This window comes from Syngnathus typhle, linkage group LG7, assembly GCF_033458585.1.
Source record: "Syngnathus typhle isolate RoL2023-S1 ecotype Sweden linkage group LG7, RoL_Styp_1.0, whole genome shotgun sequence".
NCBI lineage: Eukaryota > Metazoa > Chordata > Actinopteri > Syngnathiformes > Syngnathidae > Syngnathus > Syngnathus typhle.
This window is the reverse complement of record NC_083744.1, coordinates 15560497-15579761: the sequence shown is the minus strand read 5'-3', so window position 1 is coordinate 15579761 and position 19265 is coordinate 15560497. Positions and strand designations below refer to the sequence as shown.

At 43.1% G+C, this 19265-nt stretch overlaps 2 protein-coding genes across 2 annotated transcripts in view; one reads left to right on the top strand and one right to left on the bottom strand.

Moving 5' to 3' along the window:
- Positions 1 to 19265, top strand: part of ptprq (protein tyrosine phosphatase receptor type Q) — a 39214-nt gene that overhangs the window by 9467 nt on the left and 10482 nt on the right. Inside the window, exons 21-49 of the mRNA XM_061282651.1 lie at positions 22 to 167; positions 231 to 379; positions 455 to 626; positions 2043 to 2363; positions 2429 to 2704; positions 2858 to 3009; positions 3232 to 3373; positions 4162 to 4425; positions 4500 to 4847; positions 5248 to 5357; positions 5423 to 5609; positions 6195 to 6433; positions 6583 to 6652; positions 7024 to 7182; positions 7276 to 7519; positions 7589 to 7662; positions 7965 to 8064; positions 8474 to 8602; positions 8854 to 8898; positions 9185 to 9211; positions 9496 to 9577; positions 9665 to 9755; positions 9882 to 9958; positions 10038 to 10172; positions 10246 to 10371; positions 10555 to 10700; positions 10831 to 10966; positions 11660 to 11783; positions 11903 to 12032. Of these exons, the coding sequence (XP_061138635.1) occupies positions 22 to 167; positions 231 to 379; positions 455 to 626; positions 2043 to 2363; positions 2429 to 2704; positions 2858 to 3009; positions 3232 to 3373; positions 4162 to 4425; positions 4500 to 4847; positions 5248 to 5357; positions 5423 to 5609; positions 6195 to 6433; positions 6583 to 6652; positions 7024 to 7182; positions 7276 to 7519; positions 7589 to 7662; positions 7965 to 8064; positions 8474 to 8602; positions 8854 to 8898; positions 9185 to 9211; positions 9496 to 9577; positions 9665 to 9755; positions 9882 to 9958; positions 10038 to 10172; positions 10246 to 10371; positions 10555 to 10700; positions 10831 to 10966; positions 11660 to 11783; positions 11903 to 11940 (4309 nt within the window). The 3' untranslated portion in view covers positions 11941 to 12032. The remainder of the gene's footprint in view (positions 1 to 21; positions 168 to 230; positions 380 to 454; positions 627 to 2042; positions 2364 to 2428; positions 2705 to 2857; positions 3010 to 3231; positions 3374 to 4161; positions 4426 to 4499; positions 4848 to 5247; positions 5358 to 5422; positions 5610 to 6194; positions 6434 to 6582; positions 6653 to 7023; positions 7183 to 7275; positions 7520 to 7588; positions 7663 to 7964; positions 8065 to 8473; positions 8603 to 8853; positions 8899 to 9184; positions 9212 to 9495; positions 9578 to 9664; positions 9756 to 9881; positions 9959 to 10037; positions 10173 to 10245; positions 10372 to 10554; positions 10701 to 10830; positions 10967 to 11659; positions 11784 to 11902; positions 12033 to 19265) is intronic.
- On the bottom strand, positions 16530 to 19208 carry LOC133156730 (IQ motif and SEC7 domain-containing protein 3-like). Its single transcript, XM_061282650.1, has 4 exons — positions 18914 to 19208; positions 18713 to 18805; positions 17856 to 17902; positions 16530 to 16949 (listed from the first exon to the last, which is right to left on the bottom strand). Exons 1-4 carry the CDS (start codon positions 19050 to 19052, stop codon positions 16530 to 16532), a joined length of 699 nt encoding a protein of 232 aa, XP_061138634.1. The 5' UTR covers positions 19053 to 19208.

Sequence of the window (19265 nt, the reverse complement as noted above, 5' to 3'; positions counted from 1 at the left end):
TTTAACGAACGTCTTTTCTAGGAACGAGACAATGGATCTGCTGCAGAATGCGACTGAGACGTCAGTGATTATTAACATGGACCTTGAGAGTCTCTACAATGTATCCGTCTCCAGCTGGACCAGGCTGGGAGACGGAGGGATGAGGGCCTACATTATCTACGACGCAGGTAACAGATGAACGCGAGTGCAGTTAACCCATTTGCAGTCTCTGATCATCATTTGTCCTTCAGAGCCCCTTGAACCACCCCGGATTGTGAATTTTGCAAACATCACTACCTCCGCTGTAACCTTGCTATGGTATCCACCCACGGAACCAAATGGGATCGTTATCGTTCATTATACAATTTACTACACTCACAACAACACTGTGGCCAAGCAGGTGAGACGCATGAACCCAAGGAAAAATTAAGTGTCAAAAAAATGCTACCACTCATGTCAGTTTGTCCTGTTACAGGAAGTTCCGGTTTCAGATTTGATTGTTCCTGTATCACCTGACACTCTCCTGTCCTGGACTCTGACTGGTCTTATTGGGGGCACTAACTACACAGTGTGGATGACTTCCAGTACTGTACTTGGGGATGGAGGAGTCTGGAGCGAGCCACTTACCTTGCTCTTACCGGAGGACGGTCAGTCCCTTACACACCAACACCGAGATAAGCAACATAAGGAATACACAGTCTTGTAAGAGCTGATTTAAGTGAAAAAAAATAGTCTCGTCAACACGGCGCATTATCTTTATCCTTACGGCTTTTGAATTCAGTCTCACGATGAGCACATAAATTAGTCGTAGTTTCACTGGAGGCCACGTCTGCACACTTTTTTCAACACTCTCCTCCCAAAAAATGACATAAAAACTCAGCTCAGGCTGCTCTGTGAAAGGAGATAACTCCCCGTCTAGCAAACTGTCTTTTTTTTTTTTTTTGTCCCGAGGACAACCAGTTTGTATTTCCTTTCACTTAGCAGGATGAAAGTTAAGTGGGATTAGAACAAAGCGAGAGTGCAAAAAGCGCTTGATGTTAGACGAATAGCAAAGGCTGACCGGTCTCGTGAGCGGGATTTCGCACGCTGCCCTCGTGCCGCCGTTGCCATGGGTACGGGCATTCTCCCGCACGCCTGTGATATTCACTTGAACCCTGCTGTGAGGAGGCTTTGTTTTTATGTGATTTTATGAAAAAGAGTGCAGATGGCTTCCAGTGCTTTAGCCTCAATCCAGCAGGCATGTAGTGGCCAAAAAAAATAAATAAATAATGCTCCTGAAATGATGCCGCCTGGTTACTGACTGTGTATCTCTGCCTGTGATCTAGCCGCTCCACTCTCGGCCGAGCAGCGGACCACCACGCCGCCTTGTCTCTGCCGCTCAGCCAAGCCCAGCGGGGGGGTTCGCTCCCCCCTCGGCACTGACTCCACACATTCGTGCCCTACCTCAATCCCCTCCCTCATTGATCTTATTCCATTTACCCTTCCCATTCTTCTCAGGTTTAACATGCAGGATGAGTATTGTCTTGGCAACCTTTTTTTTCCCCTTAAGGCAAATTTCCCTTCTTTTGTTCTCTATCGCACATTTCCATATGTTTCTATTGTTGCCTGCTCAGCGCAACACTCCTGCTATAATGTGACAAATGATGATTGACTCCTTCACATTAAAGGAGACATATTTAGAATTCCCAGGTATCGTACTAACATTAGCAGGTTTTGCATTTGGTATCTGGGTCTTCAAACGAGGTGTTGTGTCACAATGGGTCGGAAAAAAGAGCGTTGGATAGACTGCAATTATCAGTGCCAAATTGCCAATACAACAAAAATCAATGCAGCTCTTGCTGACATTTTTGCTTTGGCGTGATTAACAGCGTTACCCGGCCATAGCCATCATGTAAATAAGAATAATGGTGTCACAATTTAGTAAAATTCTGAACAGCATCCCAACTATTTTTATACACGCTATTACATATTCAATTTTCCATATGTCCCCTTTCATGTACAAAAAAAACAGTGTCGCTCAATAAAATTGGAATGTAACACGATCCCATTCGTCTTCCCTTCAGTGCCGTCCGACTCGGTCCACAACCTGACCGCTCAAATCTTCAGCTCCACTGCCATCATCGTGAGCTGGGACCCTCCCTTGGAGCCCAACGGCCGCCCCCATTACATCCTCACCTTGCGGGAAGCCGGCGTCATCCCCGTGACACCCAACCAAGCCCCTCCCGTGGTCAACAAAACCATCACGCGCACCACCACCGACAACGTCTTCCTCTTCACCAAACTTCGAAAGTATTTCCCTTACGTGTTGACCGTCACCCCGGCGACCGGTGCTGGCCCCGCCCATAACCACACCAGCACTATGTACCTGAGGACGGATGACGACGGTTAGTCCAAAGACACAATCCATGCATTGTTCATGCTTTTGAGACATACGTGTTTTTGCCCTCAGTCCCCAGTTCCGCCCCATTGCTGGTCTCGGCGGCGAACTTGTCGTCATCTTCCATCGCTGTGGCGTGGCAGCGTCCCCTGGAGGCCAACGGGGAGATCACCGAGTACACCATCACGCTGTTTGGCCCGGGGGGATCAAATATCATGCAGACGCCCGAGAGCTCCTTCACACTTAGCAATCTACTGCCGTACACGGCTTATAACCTAAGCATCACCGCCGCGACGCGTAAAGGCTCAGGGCCAGCGCTCGTATTAATGCTGCACACTGATGAGGGAGGTAAGTGAGCGTGTGTGTCCTTCATTAGTGTTGAAAAAGAGCAATTGAGTAATTATTTTAGTTTTTTAATATGAAAAAAAAGTAGATATATCACTTTTCATTTCTGAAAAATGATTAATAATGCAACTACTTTATAACTTTTTGTGTTTTCAGGTCCCGTGTCCCCTCCCCGCAACTTGACCATTTTCAACCACACGGCCGTGTCGGTGTGGTTGAGCTGGGAGCCTCCTCTGGAGCCCAACGGGGTGGTCCTGCAGTACGGCTTCCGGATCCGAGAACTCATCACACACATCGTCACACACCGGGTAGCGTCAATTTCACACGCCGGAAGCCCTCTCCGTAATAACGAAAACATGGAAGTGCACTCGGGAAAAAGACACACGTGTTGCATGGATTAGTGGCTCTAATTTCACACTCCAGATGCCACTGGAAGTTAACATTATATTCACCCGCACGTGCGCAAACAATAAGATATCATCAGCAAGTAATCAGGATTGGGTGACTAACGTGTGTGTGCACTATTACAGAATTCATCCGGTCCATCAACCACTGAGTACATCTCCGGCTTCAGGCCCCATAGGTCCTACGAGATCAGTGTTTACAGTTACACGCGAGTAGGCCATGGCAACCAGTTTAGCAGCCCGGTGACATTCACCACCAACGAGTCAGGTAAGAAAAGACGAGAATAATTTTGGAAAATATCTGCAAAAACACACCTCACGATGTCAATGCAACAATTTTATGCTCTTCCCTTTTTCTGTAAGAGAATAATTTTTTGTTCGTTTTTTCAAAATGTAGTTACTGAGTGGAAAATGGAAATAAGAAAAGGAAAATAGCACTTGCTATTAGCCGTCGCCTGAGTGAAGCGGGGAAAAAATAGCAGTACTGTAATGCATGTGCACGGGAAGCGCCGGAGTCGCTGATAGACTTTCAGTTATTTATTTAACCAAATGAATCAAACGCACACAGTATACAAAATGAGAACAATGATCCCCAGATGCTCTCTCCGAAATATCCAGCCAATCCAACTCCTGCTCCATCACTCACTAACCAAATACTCGTACTACAATTCGTACAGTAACAAAAACAGTTTATTTCTTTACATTGTCTTTTCTAATATTTTCATGTGTTTATACAACACAGGGCTATTTGTCAATTAGAAATTTCTAACAATTCCTTGTTCAAGTCAATTTGCATTTTCCCCCCAGTCATTTGAGGTAAATGTTTACTCATTTTAAAACTAGCTTAACTCATGTTTGATATGTTAGTTTCAGCAAGAGCTAAAAGATTGTGTGTATTTGCTTATCTAGATATCTATAATGTTCTGTACTAATACAATTGCCGCCTTGGTTTCGTCTGAATCAAATAAGTGTACCTCCCCTCTTTTGGGAGACAAAGATGAATCATTACTCGAGCTAATATTAGAAGCTCAACATATCTGCTTTTTGTGCCTGCAGTGTCAGAAGCTGTGGGGAACCTGTCGTGTTCAGGAGTCACCTGGGATTCCATTCAGTTATTATGGGATCCTCCGCTCAACCCCAACGGGCAGATCCTTTTTTATGAGATTGTAATGGAGTTGGACTCGTACCAGGCCAACGCAGCAGAATTCACGGTGACTGGACTGCCGCCGGACCAGGAGTACATACTCGGTGTGGCGGCGGTCAACTCAGCGGGATCCGGGGAACCAATTAACTGCACTGCTTCTACGCTTTCCGAGTCAGGTAATGTAATCCTTCGGAGAATTGAAAACTCCAAAGAGTGGGTGTTAATCCTTAATCCTGGTCTTTCTGTTTAGCTCCATCTGCCCCTCGCTTCCTCGCCGTCTCTCAAGTCACGGCCAACAACGTGACACTGGAATGGACTCCTCCGCTTTCTATCCCGGGCCTGCTCAAAGAGTACCGCCTGGTCACAGAGTTGCTTGACACAAAATGCGAACCCGACAGCCTAATCCCCGCCGAAGAACCGGCCTCGGATTGCTTGGAGTCAAGCGTCACCGTGTCGGTCAACGCTTCGGAAGCGGCCCCGGGTTTCACGCTCCGTCCTTTGGCTAAATATCGACACTACCGTTTCAAAGTGGCAGCGGTGACCAATGCAGGAGTTGGAGAATATACCGAGTGGATTTATGTGCAAACCCTCGCAGGCAGTAAGAATAATCACAACACAAACTAGCCTGCCTCATTCTTCAAGTCAGCTGGGATAGGCTCCAGATCACCCGCATTCTTAATGAGAACAGACAGTATCTAGTAGGAAACGGATAGATTCCCTTAATTGGTATAGCTCGACCAAATGTGCCTCCATTAATTACTTGTATTTACATTAAGGCTAATACAGCCAAAGCGTCCATCGAAGCATGCACTCAACTGTTGTTTTCATTCTTCCTAACATTTCTGCGTTGATGCAACGCAACGGTAATCAGCTGTAATGCTTCTCTTTAATCTTTGAAATTAGAAGTTCCTGGGGGAATGGAATTAATGAGTTAAGCAGCAATGGCAAAAGGAGGGGGGGGGAGTGTTTATGTAATGATGTGTGTGTCTATCTGTCAGACCCAGATGCCCCTCCCCGTGATCTCAGAATACTACCTACCTCCGGCAGCTTTCGTATTGACTGGGACCCTCCGGATATTATTTCCGGACCGACGTCCTATCTCGTGCAGGTGATTTTTCTCCGATAAAGTTGCTGTTGACAGTTTACTGACATTTCCAACTCCTGCGCTGTTAGGTGGGCGGTCCCGGTTTGAATTACTCGATTATCCGAGCGCCAGGGGAGTTGACTACGGTGGTTGTAACTAACCTGACGGCGTTCTCGCTTTATTCCGTGATGGTCACCGCCTTCACCGGCCCTGTAGAGAACGCCGCCGTGGACGGGAAGGCCATTGGGCCCTTTGTGTTTCAAACGCTAGAAGAAGGTGAGTGGGGAAAGTTTTGAAGAGAGGAAAAAAACAACTGCTGAGAAGTTTTTGTAGCCTACTGCACATTCCACCATATCAAATGATTTATTTGGACTTTATACAGCATTGATTATATGCATTTTTTTCAGTGTGGGAACAAAATATTCAGCGCTAATCATTTGTATGATAAATGAGAAATATATTCCACAGCGGACCATTTGGAAGAAAAAAAATGACGGAAATAGTACTATAAATAAAAATAAATAAGGGGAAAAAATGCCATAATTCCATAGCCAAGGATTACTTAGGCTTTAGAAATATAAAAATGTTCTAATCCCTAATGCATTCTGTAAGATTTAATGGAAGATCATCTGAAATATACTTTAACGTAATAACATAGCCAAGAAAAACTAAGCATGGAAAAAATGTGTTCCAAAAATAGTTACTGTTTATCCTCCAGAAGCTAATCCCGAATGACGTAATTAATTCCCAATAACCAACAATTTGGTCGATTTCAAATTTTGAAAATACATATGATGAAACAAATGACTGAAGCAACACACAGGTACTGTACATAGACAATAAAAGCATTTGTGTCTGCAGAGCCTAAAGACCCACCGAAGAACGTGGTAGTCTCCATCATCCCGGACGAAGTAAACCAGGTCAAGGTGACCTTCACGCCGCCGGAAGAACCCAACGGAAGAATCACGTCCTACTTTGTGTACGTCTACGAGAAAGAGCTCCTGGTGAGAAACGTCAGCCTGAATACCACCCAAAATGACCACGACATGCTGACTGCCGTCATCGACGGCCTGAAAGGTGGTCACGACTACAGTATTCAGGTGAGGGGGCGGAGCTTCTATTCATTACCGTTTAACTGTGTGTTGGTTTCCATCTTGCCTATCTGTCATTTGAGCAACCTTGTTAAACTTAAACCCACAATTGGTCTTTGTACATGATGTTCTCGCTCATCCAATGTGTTTGTTTGTAGATATCTGCAAAGAACGGCGCCGGTCGCAGTCCACCCAGCCCGCACGTCCAGATAACAACCGGAATCAAAGGTACGGCAATTCCCACTTATGGCCGGGGCATGCTTGCCCGAGCCTGTCTACTTCTGACACTTCTAAATTGAATTCCCATCTGGGTGCGCCTTGAGGAAGAGCACGCTTTCTGTCACGGTTTGAAGCACATCCCGTCCTGGCACAAAAAAACATTTTGATTTGTAAATGTTGATAGAAGATCATCATTTTTTCAGAATCAATACTTTTTGTCATATCTTTGTTTTGTGGTTTGCTAAAAGAATATTTCAATGCAAATTGGGTACGTTGACTTAAATTTAATTGGGGAATACTGCTTCAGTGTATGCACACGTGGTTGTGTGTGTGTTTGTGTGACTCAATAAAGCTGATTTTTTTAGTTTAACGTTTTGCAGCGCCGGCCAAGCCCGCTCAAAGACCCCAGGCAGCGCTCGGCCATAGAGGGGTTGCCATGGTTACCCACAAGAGTATCACCATCCGCATGCCGGCGTGTTTCTATAGTGACGACAACGGGCCAATTGCAAAAATTCAGGTCATCGTGGCTGAGTCAGGGGGTACAGTCTTCATAAATGTCACTTGGAGTCTGTTGGACTTTGACAAAAGCACGAAAAAAATATATTCATGCTTCCCATTCTATCATGTCACAGTGAAGGATGCCGCAAACCTTACGACCTGGAGGAACGCCTTTTTCAAACACCCCGGCCCGTACGTGACGGACCAGGGCTTCCCCAACCCGCCGTGTCCGGGGGACACTCGCGGGGTACCCGAAAGCCTCCGACGCAATCGCACCATGGCGGAGACGTATGTGATAGGAGAGCGCGACGAGTGTATGCAGGAGAACCACACGGACCCGTTGTGTAACGGACCTCTGAAGGCCAACACTGTCTATGTGTGAGTGTTCCATCATGTTTTTTTTTTTTAATAAATCACAATCAAAACTAATTTGTGTGTATTCAACAGGTTCAAATTCAGAGCAACCAACATCATCGGACAATTTACTGACTCCCAATATTCTGACCATATTAAAACTGCAGGTACACACACACAATATACAGGTGCGGGTGCATTTCAATATAGTGGAATATTGCTAATTGATTTCTAACTTGGCTTTTGCTATAGCCAATCAGAGGACAGAAAAATGCTGACGTCATCGAGAGCCAGCACCTCAGCAATTGCCTTGCTGGCTCTCACACACATCATCATCAATGTAATATCATCATGATTTAATAAATAATTTCTCCTATATTCTAATGTATTGAGATGCACCTGTGAATACACAAAAAGAAAATGAATGGATCCAAAATGAATGCTTGACACTCCTTTTCTTTCCCTGTAGCTTATGGGCTGCTGAGCAGAGACGAGCAGATCATCTTGGGTGTGCTTCTCTCCTTCTTCTTGGCAATGCTGCTGATTGTCATCATCTGTGTGTCCGTCAAGTAAGGAAATGGAAACACTCAACGCCTTTTGTTGAATAGTCCACAAAAAACTCAAGAACTAGTCAAAGCACTCAGGCTGACAGAAAAGAAAATACAAGGACAATTCATGAATAGCAGAGGTAGGTAGGTTTTATTGCATTTAATGTTCCTGAAGTATATCGGACAAGGAATAAAATGAAATATACTACTAATACAGAAGCAAGGACAAATTGTAAAAGTAAAATGTTCTGAATGACGGATTTAGCATAATCCTTTCGGTCTGCAGATTCTGTTGGTAAATGTTCTAGGGTTTCTCACCAAAGAGGATTACTGTAATCATGTATGATAAAAAATGCAAATAAGAGGAGAACCCAGTTGATTTTGCAGAATCAATCAGATTGTACGATTGTATTATTTCCTAATTCGCCAGGATCCACCAGCGTAAGAAGGAGGGCGGAACGTACTCCCCCCGAGAAGCGGAAATCATCGAGACCAAGTGTAAACTGGATCAGCTGATTGCTGTGGCAGACTTGGAGCTGAAGCAAGAAAAAGTCAAACGGTGGGCAGATTAAATACTGCATGGCAACAATGTGCACGTGTCGGCATTCAAATATTTATACAACAATCACTGAGAAATCCCTTTAAATGATTTTTGGAATGTGCTAAGAGAACAGTTTTGAGTCAAACTCATGCTGGTCTTGTTAAAAAAAGACATATTATGTACGTTGCACAGTGAAATTTTGAGGTGCCATTATTATCGCTATTTGTGTAGTCAGCTTCAGACACTCAGCACTTTTTACCACCCACCAGGTATTCGTCCTTCTTCTTCAGACGGAAGGAAATATACGTCATCCAGTAAGTGTTTCCCCTTTTTTTTTTTTATGTTGTGCCCCTTACACCAGTAGCTCACACACACACACGCACATATATAGATATATATGTGTGTGTGTGTATATATATAATTTTATTTATTTTTTTGCCGTCTCCAACTGTTAATGAATAAAGCTCCTGTACTTAAGCAGACAAAATAAATTGGTTTCTTGTAATGAGGATTTTCTGTGCAGAAATAGCTCTGACGCAGTTGTGATTAAGCTTTTTTTTTTTTTTTTTTCTTTTTTCTGCTCCATCTATTTTCATCTAGACTTCTCAGCTACAGGAAATCGCTCAAGTAAGTCGCCCTGCATAAATAATATATAAATGTGTATGAATAATATGCTGACAGTGACTGCGGCATCCCAACACAGCGTTTCGTGCTGCTCTCTGTACGGAAGTGTTACTCTCACACACACTCGCCACGTTTCATCCACCGTTATAAATAGGATACAGATTGTGAAGGTTATCTCACGTTGTGGCTATTTAGTTTTCATGCGAGTCTGCATGTGTGATAGAAAATCATGCGAAAAAATAAATTCGAGTAACTAAGGTTTGTCCCTCACTTGAATTTTTCTCAAGGCCTGTCAACAAGAAGTCTTTCCTCCAGCACGTTGAGGATCTGTGCAATAACGACAATGCCAAATTCCAGGAGGAATTTTCCGTAGGTGGACGTTAAATCTAAGTGAATTAGATTTTTGTTCATTTATGAAATTGGACTCTTTGCACTCCCCTTTTTTTTCCTTGTCAGGAGCTGCCCAAACTACTTCAGGACCTGGCCACTACGGACGCAGACTTGCCTTGGAACAAATCCAAGAACCGGTTTCCCAATATAAAGCCCTGTGAGTACTTAAGACAGAAACAAAACATGTAGTATATAAAAGTATACATACAGGAAGTCTTCAGTTGATTAGAAAAAAAGAATTGTACAAACAATAATTTCCAGTTGTTGAAAATGTTGTATCCAGATAATAACAATCGAGTGAAACTGCTGTCAGAACCGGGAACTGCGGGCTCGGACTACATCAACGCCAGCTTTGTCTCAGTGAGTATCAATTGATGACAACCTAACAATGCAGCCATTTTTTTCCGTTGGTCTAATTATTTTTTTTTTTGCGCCAAAGGGCTATCTGTGTCCAAATGAGTTCATCGCCACCCAGGGTCCTCTACCCAACACAGTGGCTGACTTTTGGAAGATGATCTGGGAAACGGGCACCCGCGCCATCGCCATGCTCACGCGGTGTCATGAAAAAGGCCGAGTGCGTTAATATCACACTCCGTAGACTTGATCACAAATCTTTCCATTTCAAAACATTTTATGTCCCGTTCTAGATTCGCTGTCACAAGTACTGGCCGGAGGACAACAAGCCCATGTCAGTATTTGGTGACATCCTTATTTCAAAAGTATCTGAAGAAATCCTTCCTGATTGGACTGTCAGAACGCTTAAAGTGGAAAAGGTATTTTCATGGAAGTCTATCCTGATTTGAAATGTGAAAGAGGACATCTTGGTTAGGTAATTGAGAACACATTCAAATTTGCAATCCTGACCTAGCTGTAGGCAGTGAAGTACAAACCAAGCATCCAAATTAAAACCAAAACAAAGTCGAGGGAAACATTCTAAATCTGTTTTCACCCTGCAGCACGGACACTACATTTTAGTCCGCCACTTCAACTACACGTCGTGGCCCGAGCACGGGGTCCCGGAATGCTGCGGCACCCTCATCGAGTTTGTCCGGGCGGTCCGAGGCCACCGGCACGAAAACACCACCATAGCGGTCCACTGCAGGTACGCGTTTTCATTTCAATTAACCTATATTTGGTCTCTTTCCACCATCATTACCCAGCCATCAAAATCAGACTGTGAGCAAAAGCGACAAATCCAACAAATAAAACGTCGTCATTGTGTGTCGCCTCAGTGCCGGGGTTGGCCGAACGGGCGTGTTCATCGCTCTGGACCATCTCATTCAACACATCAGAGATCACGACTTTGTGGACGTTTACGGCCTGGTGGCTGAGCTGCGCAGCGAGAGGATGTGCATGGTGCAGAATCTGGTAAGCAAATAACATTGAAATGAAGAAGAGGCCGAAAAGCGACACTTTCAAAAATAATGTTGGCTCGCTTTTCAGCATCCGCAAACGTGTCTGCAGTTGGCCTACTTTACTCGTCATGTTCCCCTTGTGATCTCGTTCCCTGTGAGGCATTATGAGAAAATTCTCTTTTTCTTTTTTGTATTAAGATGATCTGGCAGTGGATTAAACGTGTATGGTGAGCAGGATTCCCCCATCCTGACAAAGCACGGCGCTATCCTAAAATCACCCGGCTCGCTCATTACTTATGGATCACTTGTGTGTGCGCTTCTGTTGTTATTATCACAGCTCATTGTTTGATTTTTATTTATTTGTTTCAATATATATATACATTGTGGGATTCACATTTGTTGCTCATTACCAGATATAATTCTCCGTACACAAAGCATTCATTTCTATGTGATGCCTCAATCCAAACCAAGGCATTTTTTAAAAAAAATTTTTGTACAACTCTTGTATGGCATCCCACGAGATTTCGTAGGAGCATCTAATAAAATATCGGGTGCTGTGCAAACCGCATAGTGAGAAGATGGATTGGGTACGCGTTACCTATTGTCCCTTTTGGCTGCATATGTGCGACAATTTGGCCTGATCAGCATGATTTGCTAGTGTTGCTTGCTATTTTCAGAAATGTGTGTGTGTGCGCGCTTGTGTTAGGCCCAGTACATCTTTTTGCACCAAAGCACGTTGGAACTGCTGAACAACAAAGGCAACAGTCAGTCCATCTGGTTTGTCAGCTACTCTGCTCTGGACAAGTTGGACTCACTGGACGCAATGGAAGGTAGACAAACAACACGCTGTTGCAAGTGAAAGCCTCACGTTACAATAAGTTTGGACAATAAACTTTTTGGGCATATTGACATGTTCTGTAAAATTGATGTCTCACTACACTTGTGTCAGGTGACGTTGAACTGGAATGGGAAGAGACCACCATGTAGACAGACACTTTTGCCTTATTTTTGGGATTTGATGAAAAAGACGAGGAGAATCAGTCTTTGGAACGTTGCTACCTTCAAGGACCTTCTCAAAAGTAGGAACATTCTATTACATTTTTGCACACATGGAGTCCGCTGCGTTATGACTGGATCGTATTGTGCGCTCTTTTTGTAAGATAATGTATTCAGCCATATTTTTTTTATTTTCTACATCTTTGATTGAAAAGTTGACTGCATTCCAATTTTGGGTTTAGAGCCTTTTCTCAAGCTGCTTGGATTTTTATTCTTGTGTTGTAGTCTTTTACGGCCGGCCTTAATGCTTGAATGAGGGGCACCCTCGACGACTCTTACGCGGAATGAAGTTGTCGTGACCTTGCGCTGTTACATTACAAAATGAACACACTGTGATTCGTGTATGTGTCTGTGTGTGAGAGAGAAAATTTAGATGAAAACCATATTGTTGAAATTAGGGCATATGAAAACCAATGTTCCACTATATAGCAGTCATTTATCAACGGGAGTCATTTTGTGTGGCGCACATCCATTTGGTATTAAATCCAGAAGTCTATAAGTACATTATTTGGACAATTAACATGATTTTAATGATTCCTCTGTTTTCTGGTTTACAAGCTGAGCCGTGATTGGTTGTTATCTGAAATCTGAGCAAATATGATGTCCTTTTTCAAATATGTTCAAAATGGCCGCCCCCTTAGTTGGGAGGATTTTTCTACTTAATATTCCACAAACCCAAAATGTATCACAATACCATGTTTAGACCTGTGGGGCAGCATCGAATTTATTATTGCAGGGAATATTTTGGACCCAATCCAGTGTAAGACCTACGCAGACAATTTCTTCATTTCTCAAGTGCTGTCAGATTGGGTATTTCATCCCCGTGCCGTAATGAATGAGTTCAGCGCCTGTGTGCTAACGGCACAGGAAAACCATTCCAGGCTGATTTTCCCGTAAGCCCCCTGCCCTCCATCCTCAGCACCCCCTTTTTCCATCCGCCTGCTGCAAAAAATGTTATCAGTGCGGCTCCACACTTCAGAGTCAATATTGACAACACACAAAGATGCACAGAGAGTAAAAACTACTTTATTCTTTCATTTTCTCCAAAGAAAAAAATTAGAAATACTCCTTTTAATAATAAACATGTTGATCTTTAAGAAATCTCCTTTTGTTTTTGTTTATAAATAGCGTGAGGGTGCAAATATTCATGAATGCTTCCACAGTGAGGGTGCATGAGGTCCCCATGAGGGATGGAGGAGGGCTCAGAACAGGGAGGAAGGAAATAAAAACTACAAAATGCAACTTTTCTAGAAATTGCTTGTGAATGCTGAAGAGGAAAAACTACAATTCCTATTAATTTGGGGAATGTAAGATTTGACAAAATCAGTTTTGACGATCTAACGGTTTGAGTCTTATTGAAATGTGGAAGAATTACAAAATCTGTAATTGTCTTCATATACTTTCAGCATTTTCCTGTGGCAAATGCGGAACTCTGGGAGTGTTTGAATAGTAAAAAATAGTTGCCAAGTCCTGAATGAGCTGAACATTTTGACTTGGAACTGTTTGAAACGATAAATTCAATACAATCAATTCAAATGGAGACAGTGATGGAATGCGCGATATGTCGTCATACATCCCAAATGAAATGAACATTTTCACATTGTCAAATTTGAATATTTGAACCAATTGAGAAAACTGGAAGAAATGGAAAGTGTGCAATTCCGGAGGAGAACATATGTACTCTTCAGCATTCACACCGTAAATAAATATTGTATAAAATGACATCAGTGGACGCAACGCTTTATGATACAAACACAGACTACAGCCGCTTGCGTCCATTTTGGAAGCTTTACATGCTAAATGGCTCTCATCATGACAGTGAGAGTTCAGAGAAAGAAAACAATAATCCAAACAACAAAGCAGGGAGTAGACAAGCGTTTCCCTAAAATGGATCCTGCATTGATTTGGCTGCTGTGTTTGTGCATGTGCGCGCGCATATGTGTGTGTGTGCGTGTGTGTGTGTGTGTGTGTGTGTGTGTGTGTGCGTGTATTCACCCGAACAGCATAGCCCTTTGCACATCTCCTCTTAATGATGATACAATACTACTGTAATGTCATGGTAATAATATCTGTGTTGCCGTGGTAACCGCTCTAAAACCTATAAAAGCTTGCCGTTTTCCCGCTCGGCTGCAGGACTTCGTGAGGACGCATCTGCCCGCCCACGCCCGATATTAGACGCCAATAATAATCCTAATTATAAATCATAACTATAGTTCTGTGTTTGTCTCTCTCTCTCTCTCTCTCTCTCTTTTAAACTAGATTCTTCTCTGTACAAATTCAGCAGACGTAGGTAGACACGCACACACGGACGCGAGATCACGTTCTCAGAATAGAATCTATATATTTACAATATATATTCTGTGGTGCAAAAAAGGTACAAGACGTGCTCGGTGCGTCTCTGCTGTACAAAGCGGCCTAACCAAAATGCCGTTTTTTGTTCCCCCCCCAACTTCATCGCAATCATCTTGCTGCTGCATTTTCCTTATTCCCCTTTTTTTTTTTAATATATATATATATTTCTACCGTGCCGGAACGTAAAATGTGCAAAAAGCATTTACGACCTAAAATCCACCAATGTGTGGAGCCATTATTTTTTTCTTCCTCAACTAAAGCTATAAGTGAGAGTTTCCCGGCTGATAAATGGCCGTCAACAACAACAATATTCACAGTGGAGAAAGCCATTAAAAGTGAATGTACAAAAGGAGGAGAAGCTTGATGAATTATCCCCTCGCTCCTCATATGAGCAAGGGAAATGCAAGTCAGGTAGGCGGAAGCCACTCCCGCTACTTCATATCGGTTTTGTATTCAGGCCACACTAAAAAAAAAAAGATAAGTCAAAACGTAAATAAAATACGACGAGGGTAATTAGGCAGATCTGATTTTAGGTCAAGAGAAAATATCTTCATTTCATTAGAATTAAGTTGTATTATTGCAAAACTGAAGTCATACTTTTGTGTGGAAAAAGTTGTATTACTAAAGGTCATCAATTTTAAGACAAAGAATATGATGTCACATCATGGGAGTAGTATTGCAAGTCAAACATTTACCACGGGAAGTCCTTATTTGATGAGAAGGTTCACTTTCAACTTTGCTATTCATAAAATTTGTGACTGTTAGGACTTCATTTTTTGTGACACTTCAACTTTTTGTAGTTTTCAATATTTCCTATTTGGCCCGAACACTGCTTGTTAACACAAAAACTAGTTTTTGTGACCTGACCTGTTCTCACGAAGGACAAAAATTGTGCACAAGGAAAGGAGACATCTTTGTACCGTTCCGTCTACTTGTTTTTCTGCCGTGAAGACGTCATAAGATGTTTCAAGGAACAACTGCAGCCATAAGCAGCTTTCTTCTTTTTCCGCAGTAGATAAGAACAAAATAATTGCAGTCCCGAGAAGTGAGATTTATTGTGCTGAGATTCGAGTCCTTTTTCCTTTTCTTTTTTATCGTCCAGTTTTTCAAATCACAACCTTGGTTTTCTCGCAGGGGTGGGCAAAGTAAAGCCCGTGGGTTGCAAGCAGTCCCTGTCATTCTTAAATCTGGCCCACCGAGCATTTGCGGAATGATATTGGATGGACACATATACCGCTTTTTTCCCTAGGGTTGGTATTTTAATATGGTTTCCTTCATTATAGATTTTATTTTTAAGTTTGTGTACATTATTTGTTGCATTAAATTAGCTCTTTCTATCCTAAAAGTGGCCAGTTAGAATGTATTTAGTGTATGATTAATATAGAGTTTTTGAATTGTTTTTTTGAAAATAATAACAAAACTAAACAAAAAATACAATACAAAATGCAGATAAATACTGTGGACATTTTATTTGATGACATAATTGGTTTAGAAAAAATAATAATTTAAAGGCAGCATAAATTTAATTTAATTAAATAAATGTAACGGGTTAAAGTTAAATAATTTTTAAATAACATTTAAAATTCCTTACAATAGTTTATTAATAATAAATATTAAATGCAAAAATATAAGCTAAAAATATTTTTTTACTCAATTAAATATTTTAATTTGTTCAAATGAAATGAATCTAATAGTTTGTTTTTAATAAATATTTTTTTTATTACTTAAAACACATCAATATGACTAAAATTGAATCATTAAATAATTGCTCCATCAATTATATTTAAATAAGTATTAAATACATATTTTACTGAAAATACTTTTTTTTCTTGTACCTCAACTGCAAATGAGCTAGTCCATCTGTTCATTTTACAAATCAAATATGGCCCTTGAGCACATACGTTTGCACACCCCTGCTTAATGGGAATCTTGGCGCTTTTTGGGGGATGCCGCCTGAGCACAAACAGTCCAAATGTGTTTTGAAGATGGTTAAACTGAGGACTGATATCCTCAGCGAGCACTTCAATTGTCTTTACAAAATGGCATCACAACAACTCCAGGTTTTGGGCCATAGTGAGGAGGGGGGGGGGGGGGTTACCGGCAAGGCAGGAGGGTTCATAGTGGCTGTTTGTGTGTTTTGTGCAGGGTGGTGGGTGGGGGGGGGTTGCTCAGACAATGCTGCGGGAGCCGCTGGAGTTGCGTCTGCGAGTGAGCGGCATAGTGTGGTGGAGCGGCATGGGCGAGTCCGGCGGGCAGAACTGGTGCGGGTGGTTGTATGGGGGCGGTGGCGGCGGCAGGGGGGGTTGTGGCCCGTCACCCTGGACGTGGACAGGCGTGGACATGGCCGAGCGCAGAAGCTGATGGGCGGCCGGCCCCTGGCTGAGGAAGGCCTCCATGCGGCCCCGCCCACTCTGGTCCACAACGATGACCTTAACGATCTGCTGACACTGGATCAGCGTCTCCGGGCGGAGCTCCCCGGCCGGGGCTGGGCCCAGCAAGGCGGGCGGGGCGGTCAGGGCCAGGGGGGTCGTCGGCTCAACGCTGGGCGGGCTCAGTTGGTAGGTCTGCAGCCTGTTGTGAATTGACACCTAGTTTAGGAACAGCCAGAGAACGCACGGGGAGTTACCAGCCTGAACGCAGCCTTACGCAGCCCTCTGGTGTGACACGCACGGGGGCATGCAGGCATGCACGGAGGTGGCGTGCAGTCAGCGCGTGCGACACACACACACACACGCTTTCTCATCGTTACCGTCATTGTATATATTTCTTATCAGGCTATTAAATCACCGATTCATTTGGGCGCACGATTAATTAGTCAGCCCCAAAACGTCAATTTAAGCCAATACTTAAAATACTGTTTAATATCCTGACGCTAAGAATACTTTTTGAGGGGAGGGGTGTCAATCGCTCACCGAAAAAAAAAATTGGGCTTTGTCCGTACCCACAGTAAAAACATTTTAAACGGTATCCGAGTTCTAACTACCTGGAAAGAGTTGAGAGGTTATGAGAAGTGGGTGGGGGTTGTTTTGCGGGCAGGCGAGGGTGGTGGGGGTAGAAGATCGAGAGATAAAGTGACACCCGAGGGCGTGGTGCCTCCCTAACACACTGACTGACATGTCTCAAAAGGACTGGCTGAGGCAGGAAAAAGACACACGGTGAAAAGAGCAACAAACGCACACACAGGCTAGCTTATGTTTGCCTCGTCTAGGCTTAGCAACAGTTGATGAATGGATTTTATTTTTTTCTCCGGAGCGAGAGTGGCTGATCCACTCGAAGGCCTCCAGGCCGCCTTTGTATCCTTGGTGAAGAGCCTCCGGGTAGAGCTTTTCACTTTTTTTTCCGTATTATTATTATTATTGTTAAAGCCAAGCATGACTTATTGAGTCACGCGCGCACACACGCCGCCGCCGCCGCGTACATTCAGAGAAGCAGTCCCACGGAGATGAACAAGCACACACTTACCTGAGGGAGACAAGAGTAGTTTTGGCACTCACCTCCACAGCGTTGTTGTTGCCGCTTTTATCGTACACGTCCTGTTGACCTGCCGGAGCACAGGAGAAATCAACAGGCGTGCATGAAAATATCAAAAGCGCTACAGGAATTTGCTGATACCTCCGCCAAGGCTTCATTCAGTATTTGTGCCAGTCAATGAACGGGCCAAGTCTACGACTAGAGAAACACTCTGCGGCGCTCCAAAGTTGAACCCTTTTGTACGTTATTATTAATTCATACATTGTTCGTGCCCTATTTTTGGTGTCGAGGTGACTCAATTCAGATTTATTGAGGCATTTAACAGGTTGATAAATATAAGAAAGGTTAAGGAAAAACAAATCTCCATGGCAGAGGCTTGGTTCCGACATTTGAAAGTAACATTTGTTTGCGTGATTTGTGAGCGTGTTGCAGATATTATGCGTAACCTTGACAGCTAATAGCTACAAATACCGCCGACGTGCACAGTAATTAAATTAAAATATTCCCATCTTTCTAGGCTTCTAATCAGCACTAAGTAGGGAAGCTGCTGTTTTGAGGGACTGTTTTTTTTGGTGTGCAACGAAATGCTTCAGTAATTTGGGGGTGTAAAAAAATATGCTTATTTGCGATTCTCTAGTGAGCGAGATAAGGAGATTTACCACGGTGTGTTAGGGCTTAACTTTTTTTTTTTTTTTTTTAATACAAGATTGACCTTTCTGTAAATGCATAGCAACTTTTAGCCTGTGGATACTTTTGTAGCAGCACAAATTAGATTTTTTTTTATATATATATAAAAGAAATTCAATACAACTTCAACAAACAGTCAATGAATAATTTGTGAGTCACATGACAAATTGATTGAATGGATTTTAGTCTGCACCTGAGGGCGATCCATGTCCCGTGTGTGCATCCACTTGGCCGCCGTTTGTGTGTATGCTGTGAGGCTGGATGCCCTGTTGCCTCTCCAGTTCCCCTTAAAAATATATGAAAACAAAAGTATAAAAAGTAACAAAACAAGTAGCTAATGTACTTCTAGTAAAGGACCGCATGCGAGTACTTGAACAATCTTCGCAAGCCTTACACTGAATGTGTATGTGCTCCATCTCGTTGACTTCGGAAATGGCCTCTCGTAGCTCCTCGGCAAATTTCCGCAACTCCTCCCCACTTGGCGAGCAAAAGCTGACCAGCTGCTTCTTCTCGGAGGTAAACGGGCTCAGCATGGTGACGCCATGGGCGTAGTCTGGTGTCGAGACAAAAACAAAAGACGTGTGTATGTATTCATGGAGGATTTATTCAAAAGTCCCATGTTTGAAATGACCCAGGAAGTCAGCCATTTTGATTTGAAGTGGCCATTTTGGCCTTTAACCCATCAGTATGGAAAGATTATACCTCTTGTTGGCTCAGTCCATTTTGAATCTAGCGCTGGGTTAGTT